At 39.8% G+C, this 17,722-nt stretch overlaps 2 protein-coding genes across 5 annotated transcripts in view; one reads left to right on the forward strand and one right to left on the reverse strand.

Annotated features, from left to right (window-relative positions):
* Nucleotides 1–7,301, forward strand: part of CRACD (capping protein inhibiting regulator of actin dynamics) — a 273,931-nt gene extending 266,630 nt beyond the window's left edge. The window contains exons 8-10 of the mRNA XM_073805295.1: nt 1,774–1,964; nt 2,616–2,778; nt 4,705–7,301. Of these exons, the coding sequence (XP_073661396.1) occupies nt 1,774–1,964; nt 2,616–2,778; nt 4,705–4,865 (515 nt within the window). The 3' untranslated portion in view covers nt 4,866–7,301. The remainder of the gene's footprint in view (nt 1–1,773; nt 1,965–2,615; nt 2,779–4,704) is intronic.
* The window catches only part of AASDH (aminoadipate-semialdehyde dehydrogenase), a 41,417-nt gene continuing 29,878 nt past the window's right edge, over nt 6,184–17,722 (reverse strand). For 2 of the 4 annotated variants that reach the window (XM_019928134.3, XM_019928133.3), the window contains 4 exons: nt 16,578–16,700; nt 15,618–15,749; nt 13,664–13,931; nt 8,800–9,392 (listed from right to left, as the gene is read on the reverse strand). In XM_019928134.3, coding sequence (XP_019783693.2) covers nt 9,106–9,392; nt 13,664–13,931; nt 15,618–15,749; nt 16,578–16,700 — 810 coding nt within the window. In that variant the 3' untranslated portion in view covers nt 8,800–9,105. Of the gene's footprint in view, nt 6,390–8,799; nt 9,393–13,663; nt 13,932–15,617; nt 15,750–16,577; nt 16,701–17,722 lie in introns of those variants that run through there. The other 2 variants (XM_073805296.1, XM_019928132.3) reach the window with 2 other exon arrangements.

The following is a 17,722-nucleotide window of genomic DNA, read 5'->3' on the forward strand; positions in this document are numbered from 1 at the left end:
ACAGGAACACTCACTTTTGTAGAGAGGTTACTACATGCCAAGCACTATTCTAAATGTTTTCATACCGAGGACCTCTTTTAATCTTCACATCAGCCTGATGAGGCATGTGCCGTTCTCATCTCCATTTTATGGATTAGAAAATGAAAGCTTGGAGAGGTTAAGTAGCTTTTCTAAGGTCACATAAGGTCAAACCCAGGTCTGCTCAATTCCAGAGCCCAGTTACTACTCAGTGTTAGACCCCATCTACCTGGGAAGTTTGTTGCCCCCAGTTGCGTAGGCAAGACAGTCCACCACAATAAAAGCACAGACTGGAAGTCAGAAGTCCTAGGCTCAGGCTTCAGCCCGTGCACTAAGTGCTGGGTGACCGTGGTCACTGCAGTTGATGGTTATGGACCCAAGTACTCACATCTATCAAATGAGGGCACTGGGGACTTCCCTGGCGGTCCAGTGGTTAAGACTCCACGCTTCCACTGGGGGGCACGGGTTCTATCCCTGGTCGTGGAAGTTCCACACGCCACCCAGTGTGCCAGTAAATAAATAAATAAATAAAAATTTAAAGCAAAAACGAGGGCATTGGACCAAAATCACAGCTTCCCACTGTGTTCCTCAGAGTCCTGGTGTCCTCAGCAGCCCCACTAGGCTGCAGTGTCCCCTTTTCCTCTTTCATACGTTGGGATTCCACTTGTTTGGATGGAGGGGGGTGGGTGGGGACATGGAGAAGTTTCCATTGAAAAAAAATGTGAAAAAGCAATAAATAAAAGCAGGACAATGAATCAAATAACTACCTGGGTCCTCTGTAGGCCTGAGGTTTTTTGACACTTGAGACTACTTTTTCTTCCATTTTGAGGGGAGACACATGCTCCTGTTTTTTTTCCACTGATTGAATATATTACTTTCCCACCCAGTGGAGTCACTCAGGTATTGGCACTGTATTTGTGTTAGAAAGGGATAGTTGACTATTTCTTGGCCTGATGACTGTCATAAGCTTTAGGGGATGAGGGACTGAGACAAGGGAGTAGTTAGTTTCAATGCACATCTGATTTTTTTACTGACTCTGTTGGGGAGATGTGGGGGGTGGATGCCCACACCTCCAAACAATTCTCTGACACCAGCTGGTGTCAATTCAACTCACTTCTTTCAGTCCTGACTTTCTACCTGGAGATAACATCAGATTGCACAAGTTACAGGCTCAGTCCTACCAGACTGCCCCCATCTAATTAGATGCCAATTGCAAATTTATGTTGCTCAATTAATTTGCTAGAGGGGCTCAGGGAACCACTTTACTTACTAGTTTATATATAAAGAATACAACTCAGGAACAGCCAGATGGAAGAGATGAATGGGGAAAGGGGCACAGAGCTTCCATGCTTTTGGAGCTAGTCACTCTCTCAGCACCTCCACGTGTTCCCAACTCAGAAGCTCTCCTTACCAGTCCTTTTGGCTTTTTATGGAGGCTTCATCACATAGTCGTGATCAATTAAATCATTGGCCATGGGTGATTGAACTCAGCCTCCAACCCTTCGCCCCTCCCCGAGAGCTTGGGGGTGGGACTAAAAGTTCTAACCCTCTAATCACATGATTGGGTCTATTGGCAACCAACCTCCATCTTTAGGTGCTTTCCAAAAGTTACCTCATTAGCAGAACAGAAGACACCTTTATGCTCTCATCACTTAGGAAACTGCAAGGGTTTTAGTTCTGTGCCAGAAACAGAGACAAAGACCAAATATGTATTTCTTACTGTACATCACAATATCACAGTCATTTTTCCCACAGAAAAGCCGATGCTTCAGAGCAGACACTCTTTAGACAGCTCCAAACTTGCGGAGAAAGTTGAAACCGCGCAGCCACTGTGGATAACGTTGGCACTGCAAAAGCAGAAGGGGTTTCGGGAGCAGCAAGCGACTCGAGAGGAGAGGAAGCAAGCCAGGGAGGCCAAGCAGGCCGAAAAGCTCTCCAAAGAAAACGTAAGTAGCTTAGCCTTCAGCTCTAACTTTGTTTTCCTGAGCTTGGCTCTCCCTTCTTTTGGCTGCGCTGCGCAGCTTGCGGGATCTTAGTTCCCCAACCATGGACTGAACCTGGGCCCCGGCAGTGAAAGGGCCGAGTCCTAACCGCTGGACCGCCAGAGAGTTCCTGAGCTTGGCTCTTTTAGTTCACAGGATTTAAGACGACAATAACAAAACAAGGCTTGCTGAGAGTGGTGGAGAATACTTAGACAGTAGAGCAATAAGCTGACCACTGTTAGGACAAGGAGGCGTTTTAGGTTAGAAATTTGGTTTCCTTATGCTCTTCGGTTAGCCTGATTTGGCAGAATCCGCTCACACAGGTTATATGAGAAATACAAGCAGCATTTTATTTGAGCAGTGAGTCGAGAGGAAATTAGGAATCTTGCTCTGTGGCCCTGACGGTGTAGTTAATTTGAAGGGCTCTTCTGGGAGAGTATGTAACGTCCCCTCTTCGGGACATGTGCACTGAGCGGCTCGGTGGTTGAGCACACACTGCTCCCCCTTGCAGTCTGGCCCCTCCTCTGGGACCAGAGAATGGGGGCTGGCCAATGGAAGCCTCCAAGGCCTTGCCTTGCATGGTCAGTCTCCCCCTGACTTTCTCTGTCCATCCAGGTCAGTGTCAGCCCGCAGCCTGGAAGCAGCAGTGTCAGCAGAGCTGGTTCCCTGCACAAGTCCACCACTCAGCCAGAAGAGAAGAAGCCAGAGACAGCAGCGTCCAGGCTTGAGCGCCGAGAACAGCTGAAAAAGGCCAACACTCTTCCTACATCTGTGACAGGTAGAGAACAGGTCCATTTCTATTTAACCGTACTTAAAAGTTTTTCTTCTTAGGGTGTGTTTTATTTCCTCTAGCGTCATAACTAGCACAGCATTTTAGGCATTTCAGAGCACAAGCTGTCTCACAACCCCATTCATCAACTCTGACAGTGATAAAGCTCGTCTGATAAAGATCATCAGAAACTCACCCACTATCAGTGGTGTGATGATAAACTTTTAACAATCAGTTCTTCAGGGAGTGGAGAGACCTCTGATTTGTAGTATTTGCTGTGGTGTAAATACTCCCAACCATGGCTAATTTCAGGCTACTAATGTGATATCAAGTGACTCTTCCTGAACCTTTAACAAGGTGATATGAGCCCTCTCCAACTCCACTGCCTGTAGTCCAACAAAATTAGGTTTATTAACTTCCTGCAGCAAGGAAGACTGCACACCATAAGAACCTTCTAAACAAAACAAGAGATAACATTATATTAGGATTCAGGGGAAAGGGTGAATTTTAGGTAAAATTTAAATGAAGCAGTGACTCAAAGCAAAGTAGTTGGTATCAAGCCTGAGCTGAAAAGTGGACTCAGGAGCCTGTTTCCTTTGACACCACAAACTTAAGGTAAATGTGAGGAAGCTGTATTGGAAAACCCCTACCTGGAGCTGTGCTCCAGTTGGAAATGGAAATTGTTTCTCTGAATCATGGTCATCCAAGTGGCTCAGATGCTCCAGGCAAAAGTGGGGTGGTCCCTGGTCCCTTCTCACTGATGTGATTTCAGACAGCAAATTTCTGACCCAGGTGTGACTTTACAGAGCAAAGTTGTTGTGCTCTAAGTCCTTGATGTTAATTAACAACAGCAGTGTTTATATGTTCATGACACATAGGAGACACATGCACGTTAAAAAAAACTCTTTATTCTGTTAAAAGATAAAATGATCCAATGATGTTTGTAACTATTTCTGTGTTACATATCACTTGGAGGATGGAGGGTCTGAAAGAACTTCCTCTCAGGGGTTATTAGGGCATCTGTTTTCCCACTAGGCAGCCCTGTTCCTCAGAGGACACCCAACTTCTGGACCCAGGATTTTTTTACGCCTTGGATACCTGCTAGCTGAGGTCTGGAAATGTAAAGAGGTCTCACTATTAAAGCTATATTTACTATTTGGTGAGGAGAAAAAAACTTTATATTTGAAAACCACTCTGGAGCATTTTCTCAAGAACCTCCAAGGGCATTATTTCGTTTGATCTTATACTCAGGAATTAAGGATTCTAAACATCATATTGGTGTGTGTCAAGAGAGAATTCTTGCAGAATAGTGAAAGCTCCAAAGTCAAAGAGATCAACCTCTGTCTGCCTGGTTTCTTAGAAGCACCAAAGGGTTGATGCAATTCAGAGCTGGCTCCACCACACAAAGCCTCACCACACAAAGGGACGCTCACCACACAAAGCCTCTAAGGTCTGATAAATAGTGATAGGATGCAAAGGAATTGTCAGAGGAGTCTGAGTGATAAGAGCTGGCAGGATCCATGGGCCTCAGAGGGAGGAGGGACCCAGGGCATGCTTGGTAGAGGAGGTAGCTTTTAACCTCACCAGCTAACAGGTTCAAACTTCAAACTACTTGGTTTAAGCTTTTTCTTCATGAAATTGACTGGTTGTATGCCTAGAATCACAGAATTTACCTCTTATTATTACACAGGCATAGCTTCTGTGCACAGAGAAAATTAGGTTTCTAGAAATTCTCTGAAATTAGAATCGACTGCACTGTGATCACCATAATTCTGTATGTAACAGTTATGATCACGTAGCTTTCTTTCTCTAATTCTTCTCGCCAAAGATACCCAGTGTTTCACTGGGTTTTCCTTTCTGAATCTCATACTTCTGCTAAATCAAAATGTGGCTCTGACTTATTCCTTTCTCCTTTTCCTTCAAAATGCAATCTAGTGGAGATCTCTGATTCGGCTCCCCCAGCACCACTGGTGAAAGAAGTCACAAAGAGATTCTCTACCCCAGACGCTGCCCCCGTGTCAACAGAACCAGCCTGGCTGGCTTTGGCCAAAAGGAAAGCCAAGGCCTGGAGCGACTGTCCACAGATTATTAAGTAAAGAGTGACTCTTATCCATTCCTACTGCCAGTTATTGGCTCTTCTCTTGCCCTTTTTATTTATTTATTTTTTATATGAGGTAAAGAAAGAAACGAAGCTAGGGAAAAGCAGCATGTTTTATAGGCTCTAAAATAATGTTCAGAAACTGAACTGGTGGTGTTCCTTGTAAAGAGTGTATTTGCACAGCCCTAGGTCCTGGTGCCTTGAGGTCCTCCTAATTCTAAAGAGAAAATTCCGTCCTAGGGACCACATGAAGCAAAATCTCCAGACTGAGAACTTCTCACGAGCGCCTGCCACACCCATTCCATGGCCCTTCCACACACGTACACCCACACACCACTCAGAACATGTACTTTTGCCAATCTTTGTAATAGTTTTCTCGATTCTGTACTCCTGTTTCTTTGTTCCAAACCATTTACCATGTGCTTGGGGATTTCTACCCTTTTCTATAGTAATAGTGAAAGGATCTTATATAAACAAGAGTGCCCATTCGCCTGAATGCAGTGAGTAACTGGGAATTGCAAGTAGAAGTCTGGCTCCCAACTCTTTGCCCATGTCTGCTTCTCATGATTTTGCCCCAACAGGAAACTGTAACACAGACAGCGAGTCCATTGACTCTTCTACCGCACTGTTGAGCTACGGGCCCCGTTATACCACAACTCTCCTCAAGGACACGTTAACCATTTGGCCCAGCTGGCTCCTAGGGAACATTTTTATTTAAAATGATTAAAAAAAAAAAAAAAAGAAGCTACAAATTCTCTGTCTCTGAGAATCCCCATCTAGTGCAGTTGTTCTTAAGAAGTTCAGGCTCCCTCCCAGACCTACTCAATCATCAGAGATCCTGTGAGGATGGGGCCAGATGTGTATATTCTGGTAAAAACTCTTCAGATACTTCCGGTAGATCACAGAGGTTGAGAAGTGTGGGACACACTGCTTCTAGTGTAATCTAGATTTTAAAACTCTGAACGGGAGGCTCATTTCACCCAAAGCAGCAAAAGTGAGACAGGAAAAATAATAAAACAACCCCCCCAAACCAGCCATTTATTACAGAGTATAAGAGTCTTATTGACATTACATGTCTCTGAAAATCTTTTAAATCTTTAGGGAAAGTTAACAGTAAGACAAGATTTGAAGTCTTTGTACTAAAGGACTTCCTGTGGGAAGTTTCTTTCTTTACCATAATCAAGTAATTCATATTTAGAGTCAAATGTTCAATAGCATTTATAATGTAGAGCATTCACCTTGCTACCTTTAAAAACATCTCAGAGTTTTAAGTGGCCTTGTTGTTATACACGTGATTAAAAAAAAGGACTTGGCAATTTAAAAGCCACATATGTTCACTTTTATTTCCCTAAATTTGCTTTACATGACACACAGAAATACAGCAAACCCACACATTGCTGGTACTAACCTACATTTCGTGGTGTTGGCATAGTACCTTTTTCTTCAATCCTGACTTCAAAATCTAAGTACAAATCCTTTGCCTAGTACAGCAGGGGAAGGAATTACATCCTTTTCTCCTCTCCTACAAAAACACATTAGTATTTTATTAGTATCATTTTCCTCTATGCTTACTCAATAGACAGTGTGCTGTTACACTATTATGTACCTTAAAGAAAGGATGACAGCAAAGTTATTTACCATATACAAGGCATTTTCTTTCTGGAAACGATGGCTCAGCCTCATGGTAGCAGCTGGCATGTGTGGTGAAGTGGATAGTTGTACTTTTGCAAGTTGGAGTTAATATTATATATAGTGGACCCTCAGACTGTTAAGAATCAATGGAACGTTAACTTTTTTTATGGCTATGAGAAGCAATTAATATTCCACTGCATGTTTTCCACAGTGATGTTCATTTCTAAATCAAATATGTAGACATTTGTTAGTTTCAATGATTTCCTCACTAGTATAACACTTCTTAATAGGAATCTCTCCACCTAGAGCCCTGGAATTATACTGCTACATTAATTCTTCTGCATTGTCTTTTTCTGTCATCCTGTCAGCTTTGAATAATATCACAGTAATGGCAGAGAACAGGTGCATAAATCAGATCATTAACAAAGAATAGTAGACAAGTCAACTCTGTACTGGCTTACCTACCACTGATCCCATACAAAGGAGGAGAAATACCTCAGTTAAAAAATTTCCATCAAAATCTTTTTTAAGAGTAATACTGAGGAAAGTATACTGGAAGTAAGTCATAACACTTACTTCCAACAACTTCTAAAGGCTACATGTTTAATATTTCATGTAAAAACTACTCCTACTTTGCACTAAATACCAATGAAGTGTTATTTTGCTTTAGTTGTGTTGCAGTCTTTTCTGATCAACAAACTATGGGGGAAATTCTATAAAGCATATAAAAAATTCAAGACTTAAAAGAAATGAATGATTACTAGTTAAATACACAAGCTTTTTTTTTTTTTTTTAATTTAAACAAACATACACTTCTCCTGGCAAGGTTATAGATGATTAACCTCTGTTCATAAGACATATTACAAAACTAGAGGGTTTTTCTTTACTTTTTTAATTTTTCAAGTGCAATTGTTTCTTATACATTAATTACTATTAAATTATCATTTTAGCCGGTTATTAGCAAATTGTAGTATGTATTCATTGTCTCTTCTTGTGATGTTTAGTTTTAATTGCTTATTTTAAAGCAGAAACATTAGAGTTACAATTGTCTTGCAATATTTTTATCAACAATAAAATGAAGTAGAGACTTAACAATAAAAATACCTTAGTGTGATTTTATTATTATTTTGAGATTTTGGTTGTATAAAGTTTTAATGTAAAATGTCCATTATTGAAGGAAAAAGATCTTTCAATAAAAAATACCCACAAGATCTTCGGCACTGATGGAATTTCAAGCTGAAGTTTTTACTGATTTCAATGACCATCTATAGAAAGCTTGTATTTCTACAAAGCTTTTGTTGAGAAAGAAAAATTTCAAGGCATTTTATATGGTACCTTATTATACTTTTAACTAGATGTTTTTGGAGAAAAATAATGAGTAGGGACAAATAAAATGTTTATCTCAATCCTAAACTGGAATTGAATGGTCTGGCATCTCAGACAAAATGATCCTACAACCTCTTTACTCAAAGCGTGGGCCATGGAACAACAGCATGGGCACAAGCCGAGAGCATGTGAGAAACGCAGCTTAGGGCCGCAGACCAGACCTACTGACTCACGAGGCCAGACAAGGGCAAAGTGAGTGACGTGAGCAAGGCACTTGCCTTGGGTGCCAAAAAACCAAGTAATCAAGAGGAATGCTATTTTAATGCAATATTTTAAAAATCAAGGTTAACGCAAATTCCATGATGAACAAATATCAAAATTTTAAATAAAGACAGGGTCAGTATTACTGATTTTTCCTTTTGCCTCAGTCTCCAGTGTGGCTAAGCCAAGCCCCCCTCCTTCCAGCCCTCTCAATTGTAATGTGCATTTAGCAAGAGCTCCAGGTGGTTAATACATTAAAGATGAATCCGCACGGGTCTAAAACCTAGCAGAAGATATGTTCTTTTGGGCCACCTATGGCCTCAATCCCCTTTCTGTGTTTGCGGAAATCTCTACCTTGTGGGTCTTGGTAGAGGGCAGCACTCACCTCCTACCACAGTTGAAATGCCTGTTAGGTGCCTTCCTATACTCTCTCGTGGGCATAACAACATGTTTCACTTCAAATTGGAAGGGACTGTGGTTTGGGAGCAACTGACCAAAAGATGGGGGGACTGTGAGGAAGTCTGGCAGTGGTAGGAAACAGTGTCCAGCGTTAGTGGGGTCAGCCATAAGGTAATAAGCATTTAGAGCCTCAAGGACAGCAGCTACTTCTGGCCAAAATGATATGATTTCAGGCATTCATTGTTTCTGGCTGTATATAGCTCTAGCCCTCTTTGTAATTCTGCAAGAGACTCAATATTCTTCTAAAAATTCATTCTGGAGGGACTGGCCAAGACAGTGGAATAGAAAGATGCTGAGCTCACCTTCTTTCATGGGCACACCAAAATCACAGCTATTTGCAGAATAACCTTTGATGAAAAAGACCAGAACCGTCCAGAAAAGATCTTCTACAACTAAAGACATAAAGAAGGAAACACAACAAGATGGGTAGAAGGGTAGGATTTGTGATATAGTCAAGTCCCATACCGCTGGAAGGAAAACCCAAATATAGGAGAATAACTACATTGCAGAGGTTCTCCCAAAGCACTATGAGGTCTGAACCCCACATCGGGCTCCCCAGCCTAGGGGTCGTGCACCAGGAAGACAAGACTCCAGAGCATTTTGCTTTGAAGGCTAGTAAGGTTTACTTTCAGGAGTCCCAGAGGGCTGGGGGAAAGAAAGACTTCACTCTTAAAGGGCACACACAAAATCTCACATGATCCAGGACCCAGAGCAAAAGCAGTCATTTGATAGAAGCCTAGGTTAGACCTACCTGCTGATCTTGGAGAGTCTTCTAAAGAGGCAGGAGGCAGCTGCAGCTCACCCTGGGGACACAGACACTGGTGGCAGCCATTCTTGGGAGTTCCTTCTACCACATGGACATTGGTGTTGGCAAGGGCCATTGTCAAATCCTCCCTCTGGTTTTTAGCCCCAAGACCCAGCCGTGCCCTGGCCGTGCTGTCCAAGCAGCCAGTTCTAGCCTCTGGACCAGCCTCAGCCACCAGGGGGCAGACACCAGATGCAAGAAAACCACAATCCCACAGGCTGCAGACCCATCCAGCCCATCAGTAGGCCAGAGCATGTCCTGGGACTCTCTGGGCCTGGGTCCTGGCCCTGGCCACTAGCAGGCCAACATAAGCTCTGGGACATCGCAAACCCCATACCCAACTGTGTCAGGAACAGCCCCTCCCCCTTCCCCCCCCAGCGATCTGACAACAGATCTGGGACCACTGGCCTTGCATCCAGACTCCAGGACCTGGCTCTGCCTACCAGTAGACCAGTACTAACCCCAGGACTTTGCTTCACCCACCATAGGATAGGCAACAGCCCTGGTGTTTTCTAGACCCTGACTCTACCCACCAGTGAGCCAGCACTAGCCCTGGGGCCCCTGGGGTTCTGCAGTCAGCCATCTTGTGACCTGGTCATGCCAACCAGTGGCCAGCAGCCTCTGCACAGGGCAGGGCTTAGCAACCAACCTGAACAGGGGCCAACCAAGCCTACCAGACGGCCCACATAGTTAGCTCACCACAACAGAAGGACCCACACAGCCCTCATAGCAGGAAACCACCAGAGCATATAGCTTGGGTGATTAAGCGGGGAATGCACTGCTGGGACACATAGGACGTCGCCTACAGGAGGCCACTTCTCCAAGGTCAGGAAACATAACCAACCTACCAGAAACATAAAAATGCAAACAGCAACTTAGGCAAAATGAGGCAACAGAGGAACATGTTCTAAATGAAGGAACAAGATAAAACCCCACAAGAAAAACTAAATGAAGTGGAGATAGGCAAATACCCAAAAAAGAGCTCAGGGCAATGATTATAAAGATGATCAGAGAACATGGGAAAAGAATGGATACACAGAGTGAAAATTAAAAGTTTTTAACAAAGAGCTAGAAAATATAAAGAATAACCAAACAGATGAAGAACATGATAACTGAAATTAAAAATACACTAGAAGGATCAATAGTAGACTAAATGATACAGAGAAACAGATCAGTGAGCTGGAAGACACAGTAGTGGAAATCATTGATGCTGAACAGAAAAAAGAAAGGAAAAGAAATGAGGACAGTATAAGAGACCTCTGGGACAACACTGAGTGCACTAATATTCTCATTATAGGGGTCCCACAAGGAGAAGAGTGACAGAAAGTGACTGAGAACATATCTGAGACATAATAACTGAAAACTTCCCTAACCTGGGAAAGGGAACAGACATCCAAGTCCAGGAAGCACAGAGAGTCCCATACAAGATTAACCCAAAGAGGAATACACTAAAACATGTTGTAATTAAAATGTCAAAAATTAAAGACAGAGACAATATTAAAAGCAGCCAAAGAAAAACAACAAATAACATAGAAGGGAACTCCCATAAAGCTATTGGCTGACTTTTCATCAAACTCTGCAGGCCAGAAGGGCAACATATTTAAAGTGATAAAGGAAAAAACCCACAACCAGGAATACTCCCAGCAAGGCTCTCATTCAGATTTGATGGAAAGATCAAAATCTTTACAGACAAGCAAAAGCTAAAAGAGTTCAGCACCACCAAACTTACAAGAAATATTTAAGGAACGTCTCTTAACGAATAAGAAACGGCCACAACTAGATAAATGAAAATTATGAAATGAAAAGACTCGTTGGTAAAGGCAAACATACAGTAAAGGTAGGAAATCATCCATGCACAAAGTTAGCAGGGAGGTTAAGAGAGTAGTAAAATCATCTATATCTAAAATAAGCAGTTAAGGGTTACACAAAACAATCAGAGGTAAAATATGATACCAAAAATAATAATTGTGAGGGGAGGAGAATACAAATGCAGGATTGTTAAAATGTATTTGAAATTAAGAGATCAACAACATAAAACAATCATGTATAAATACAGATTACTATATAAATACCTCATGGTAACTACAAGCCAAAAATCTATAATAGATACACAAAAGAAGAGAAAAGGAATCCAAACATAACACTAAAGATAGTCATCAAATCACAAGAGAACAAAAGAAGGAACAAAACAGCCCTACAAAAAAACCCTAAAATAATTAACAAAATGGCAATTAGAACATACATATAATTACTTTAATTGTAAATGGACTAAATGCTCCAATCAAAAGACACAGAGTGGCTGAATGGATTAAAAAAAAAAAAAAAGACCCATATATATCCCGCCTTCCTGCCTACAGGAGACTCACTTCAGATCTAAAGACATACACAGATTGAAAGTGAAGAGATGCAAAAGGTATTGAACACAAATGGAAATCAAAAGAAAGCCAGGGTAAGTAGCAATACTTATATATGATAAAATAGATGTTACAATAAAGACTGTTGGAAGAGACAAAGAAGGACACTACATAATGATCAAGGGATCAATTCAAGAAGACATAACAACTGTAAATATATAAACACCAACATAGGAACACCAAAATACATAAAGCAAATACCAGCAGACATAAAGGGAGAGATCAATAGTAACACAATAATAGTAGGAAAGTTTTACACCCCAATTACATCAATGGACAGATCATCCAGACAGAAAATCAGTAAGGAAACACTGTGTCTTAAATGACACATTAGACCAGATAAGACTTAATAAACACATTTAGAACATTCCATCCAATAGCAGCAGAATACATTGTTTTCAAGTGCACATAGAACACTCTCCAGGATAAATCACATGCTAGGCCACAAAACAAGCCTCAGTAAATTTAAGAAAATTGAAATCATATCAAGCATCTTTTCCAACCACAACGCTAGAAGACCAGAAATCAACTACAAGAAAAAAATTGCAAAACCACAAACACGTGGAGGCTAAACAATATGCTACTAAAAAACCAATGGATCACTGAAGAAATCAAAGAGGAAATTTTAAAAAAATACCTGGAGACAAATGAAAATGAAAAACAATGATCCAAAATCTATGGGACACAGCAAAAGCAGTTCTAAGAGAGAAGTTTATGGCAATACAAGCTTATCTCAGGAAATGAGAAAAATCTCAAACAACCTAACCTTACATCTAAACTAGAAAAAGAACAAACAAAACCCAAAGTTAGTATAAGGAAATAAATCATAAAGATCAGAGCAGAAATAAATGAAGGAGACTTAAAAAACAATAAAATGAAACTAAAAGCTGCTTCTTTGAAAAGCTTAAAAAAAAAAACAGATAAACCTTTAGCCAGACTCATCAATAAAAAAAAGAGAGAGGGCCCAAATCAATAAAATCAGAAATGGAAAAGAAGAAGTTACAACTGACACCACAGAAATATTAAAGATCATAAGAGACTACTACAGGGACTTCCCTGGTGGCGCAGTGGTTAAGACTCCCTGCTCCCAGTGCAGGGGGCCTGGGTTCGATCCCTGGTCAGGGAAGTAGATCCCACAAGCATGCCACAACTAAGAGTTCGCATGCTACAACTAAGGAGCCCGTGAGCCACAACTAAGGAGCCCACGTGCCGCAACCAGGGAGCTGGCGAGCTGCAACTATGGAGGCTACGTGCTGCAACCAAGGAGCCCATGAGCCACAACTAAAGGAGCCTGCCTGCCCCAACTACGACCTGGTGCAACCAAATAAATAAATAAATAAAATATAAAAATAATAATAAAAAATTTTAAATTATGGAAACTAATTTGATAAATAGATCCTTTCTTTGAAAATCTTGTTATGAATCTCAGTATAAATGAGTGAATGGTGTATTACATCACAGACTAATTTTTTAACCCACCAAGTATATTCTGATCTTTTTTTCCAGAAGTCTTTTATAAAAAACCAAGTAGAACATCTGTAGCCTAATTAAAAGAAACTGTCACTTAACATATTGATGTGTTTTGTTCTATAATTCCTTTTAAAAGCATTTGTTGCTCCTATAGGAAGTAAAATACGGTTGTTTTCCAATAAAGTGTAATAGGCAAGTTTCTTAAACAAAATATAATCTTTAACATAAATAAGACTATCCACATGCTCCATAATGTAAAATATTTTCAAACATCTCACAGATATTTTCTAGTAAAGACTGTCCTTCATTATCTTTGATTGCCACCCAATAAATCCAGACAATAAACATAATTATTTCTACATCCAATAATAAGCATTGATTCCCAGACCACAGGAGAAGAGAAAACTTCTCCAGGAAGTTGATACACACTTTGCAACTCTCCACTCTTAGATTCCAAGATCCATAGCTTCCCATCAGTAGATGCTGCTGCCAGCAACACTTCATTGCCACGACTGTGGTTATGGAAAGCAAATGGTGTTGAATACACCCTTGAAGTAGTTTCAAATTTCCATTGGAGGTGACCTTTCATACTACAACAGTAGATAAAGCAATCATGGGAACCAAAAAATATTTCTTGCTCTGATGCTGAGGTACATGGGGATGAAAAGATTGGTCCATTGGTAGAGAACTGCCAAATCTGAAGGGTGATAAAGGCAAAAATAATTCATTCATCTCATTTCCACAATTCTATAAAGCTTTTTGAAATTCTCAATAAAATGTGAGAGACGCAGGCTACTGAATGGTAACTGTACATAGAGAAAATAATGCTTTCTCCCAAAAGTAGCACCCTCAGATTAGACCTCTGTCCCAATGGTAAAATCTAGCACAAAACCCACCAGTGAGTGTCCTTATTACATAAATCACCGCTATGCATAATATTATGAAGTAAAATTCATTTCGAACCCCATTCAGAAGTTATTACTTTTATGTTCAGAGACACTTATTTCAAAGAAAAAACTACACAGTTTTCAGTGTATGTTATTAAAAATTGTATCTTATTCTGGTCTCCTAATGGAGGAATAAGGGGGTAAGTAGGCTGAAAGGAAAAGTTTATGTGCAATAATTTAAAGCTTTAAACAAAGAGCTACGAGTTGTGTGTCTACCCTGTAGATATATACACTGTTTGCTTATTTCAAAGCTACTATAGATTAACCTGTCAGCCATACTTTAAAGAAAACACACAAGGAAGAAAAAGCTTAAGTCTAAGATAGTGTTTACAAATCCATAGTAATAGCAGTACAGTAAAAGCAAAATAAAAAGAGTGGGTATATTCACGAAATATGATTTGTAATCTCAATTCTGTCCCTGACTTGGACAAAATCACTTTAATCTTTCTTTGATTCATTCAGAAAAGGTAAAAAAAAGGGGTAATAGCATTTGCTGCTTTTTAGAAATCCAAAGGTGAGAATATATTCAAATTACTTTGTAAATAAAAAATATTACGTGAACTTAATAAAAGATTTCATCACAAAGTAATTGTCACACAGAACAAAAGAAACTGCTAGGCTATGAGGGGTGAATGTAGAATAAAAAGCACCCAAAGTCAACTCTAGCCAGCAATGGGCTAACTTACGTTGGAGCTAGTACACTCTCAAGTCCACAAAATAATCCCCAAAATCAAAAACACAGAAGTTGTGCCACAGTCACTTATGGGTAAAGAAGTAGAGATTATTATCCCAACGAAAGACCTATTATGACTCAGAAGGAGCCTACCCTGCCGATCATGAAGTTGAAGATGGAACTTCCACACAATGCAAATTGGGTTATGTAACAGATTTAGGTTTTCATAGAAAAAGCAGGAGTTTATTTCAATGTTCACAATCGGAATAGAGGTTATAATAAAGTTGGCTAAAAACTGATAACATGGGCTTCCCTGGTGGCGCAGTGGTTCAGAGTCCGCCTGCCAATGCAGGGGACACGGGTTCAAGCCCCGGTCCGGGAAGATCCCGCATGCCACGGAGCAGCTGGGCCCATGAGCCATGGCCGCTGGGCCTGCACATCCAGAGGCTGTGCTCCGCAACGGGAGAGGCCACAACAGTGAGAGGCCCGCGTACCGCAAAAAAAAAAAAAAAAAAACCCAAAAAAAAGCTGATGACATTTTTTAAATTGTGAGAGGAGAATGGCAAAAGTAAAACAATGTTTGGATAGAATCTTTTAAATCTATTATAGCGTCATTCAAAATTTTAAAAACCCGTGGTTTGACAATTAAAATAGAATTAGTTTTCAACACAATGGGTCGAATAATGTTTAAAATTTTACTTCAGTTGTCACCAGCTACTATGCCTTTGAGAAATGTAAATAAAACAGAACTAGAAATTTTTACCTGTTCTCCAAAGTGAGTAAAGCAGAGAAAATTCCCATCTACACAGCCAATACAAATATACTGTAGGCAACACCGTGGAGAAGAAAAGAGTGGCTTTCCACAGGAATGTTTCCAAACTATCTTCCCAGTGGCCTGTCAGGGGCAAAAAGCAATTCACAGGATTTAAATCATTCTACTAATCAACTACCCTTTATAAAATAAACTCATAAATCTCCCAGAGGTAAAGCTATAAACACCAGAAAATGCTATAATGGCATGCTGACATTATAAATGAAGCTAGTACACATATACACAGCTATAAAATTAATGAGTGCTACTTATGAATGCTAAAAACTTGCAGTAAAACCAGGAAAGAAATAACTAGCACATAAACTCCATCCTTAGAATGGACACGAAGTTCTTGACAGGACCGAGAACAGTCTGCCAACTTAAAAATTGATAGGACTTCCCTGGTGGCACAGTGGTTAAGAATCCGCGTGCCAAAGGAGGGGACACGGGTTCGATCCCTGGTCCGGGAAGATCCCCACGCCACAGAGCAACTAAGCCCGCACGCCACAACTTCTGAAGCCCACGCCTAGAGCCCACGGTCTGCAACTACTGAAGCCGGAGCACCTAGAGCCCGTGCTCTGCAACAAGCCACCGCAATAAGAAGCCCACGCACCACAATGAAGAGTAGCCCCCGCTCTCTGCCACTAGAGAAAGCCCATGCACAGCAATGAAGACCCAACGTAGCCAAAAAAATAAAATAAAAATAAAATAAAAAATTGATAAAAGACATACACAGAACTTAGATTTTTCTCATCTTTCTATACTTTATGTCAGTCATTTTTAATGAATTCTGGTTCAGTAATGTATGGACTATAACTGAGATCTACTTCAAATTTGCAGAATTCAAAGCAAAAATAAAAAATATTAAAGAAAAACAGGTAATAAAATCAATAAATATTCTTTTATGCCTACAGGATTTATAGCCAGTAAAAGTCCTCCCAGCGTAGCAAAATACAAGTGATATGGAATCAGGCTCAAACAAGGAGAAGAAAAAACAGTTCCTCCACATTTCAACTTCCAAACACACTTCTTTTTCTGCAAATAAGAAAGCAAATTAAAAAAAAAAGAAAGAAAGAAAAAGAAAGCAAATTAATTGGTTTCTGCTGGTGATTAACAAAATATACATATCCCGTCCCTCCTGATGTTATGTCTATCTTAGTTAATATAACTTTTATTTTTAGTATAAATATAATATATACTCACTGTGGAGAATCAAGTTAGTATAAAAAGATGACAAAAGCCAATACCCAGAGATTACCACCGTTAACATTTTAGCATTTTCCCTTGTGATCTTTTTGGTGCACGCACACACACACAGCTTAATATACTTGAGATCATCACTCTGAATATCATACACTTTGTATCTAATTTAGCTCAATAACTTTGTAAAACTCTTTAAATATTACTTTAATGAATCATATCCCATATGAACACAAAATAATTTCTCTACCTTATCATTGAAAATTGTCTTGAACTAATTGCTTGGTGTTATAAACAATTTGGAAATAGACATCTTCGTGCATATATCTGTCCATGTTTCTGATTATTTTGCCAGGACAGATTCCTAGAAGAATTTTACTGAATCAAAGGATATGAAATTGTTACCTATGGTCAAATTGTTTTCCTCGAAGGCTTTACCTCCCACCATTGTCACCAGCATTTAATGCTACACTCTAATAACATTTGCTTCTTTATCTCAAAGTTTAAATTTTCATTCCTTTGATTCTTAAACATATGAAATATTTAAATTCATTTACTAGCTATTTCTTCTTTGGGGTCCTGTGCATTTATATCCCTTGTTTATTTTTCTATCTGGACCTTTACATTTTTCTTATTAATTTGTATTTGCTCTTAATTTATACTTATGAATATTTTAACTCTGTCACACTTGTTTCAAAAACTTTTCCCAACTTATTTCTTTTTAATTTTATAATTCTTAAATTTAAAAATTTTATGTGATCAGTTCTTATTGATATTTTTGTGATTCTTCTCTATTGTCAAGATGGCATTCTAAGTTCCTTATATTTCAAAACTCTGAGTAGTAAATTTATTTGAAA

This window comes from Tursiops truncatus, chromosome 5 (genome assembly GCF_011762595.2).
Source record: "Tursiops truncatus isolate mTurTru1 chromosome 5, mTurTru1.mat.Y, whole genome shotgun sequence".
NCBI classification, from domain to species: Eukaryota; Metazoa; Chordata; class Mammalia; order Artiodactyla; family Delphinidae; genus Tursiops; species Tursiops truncatus.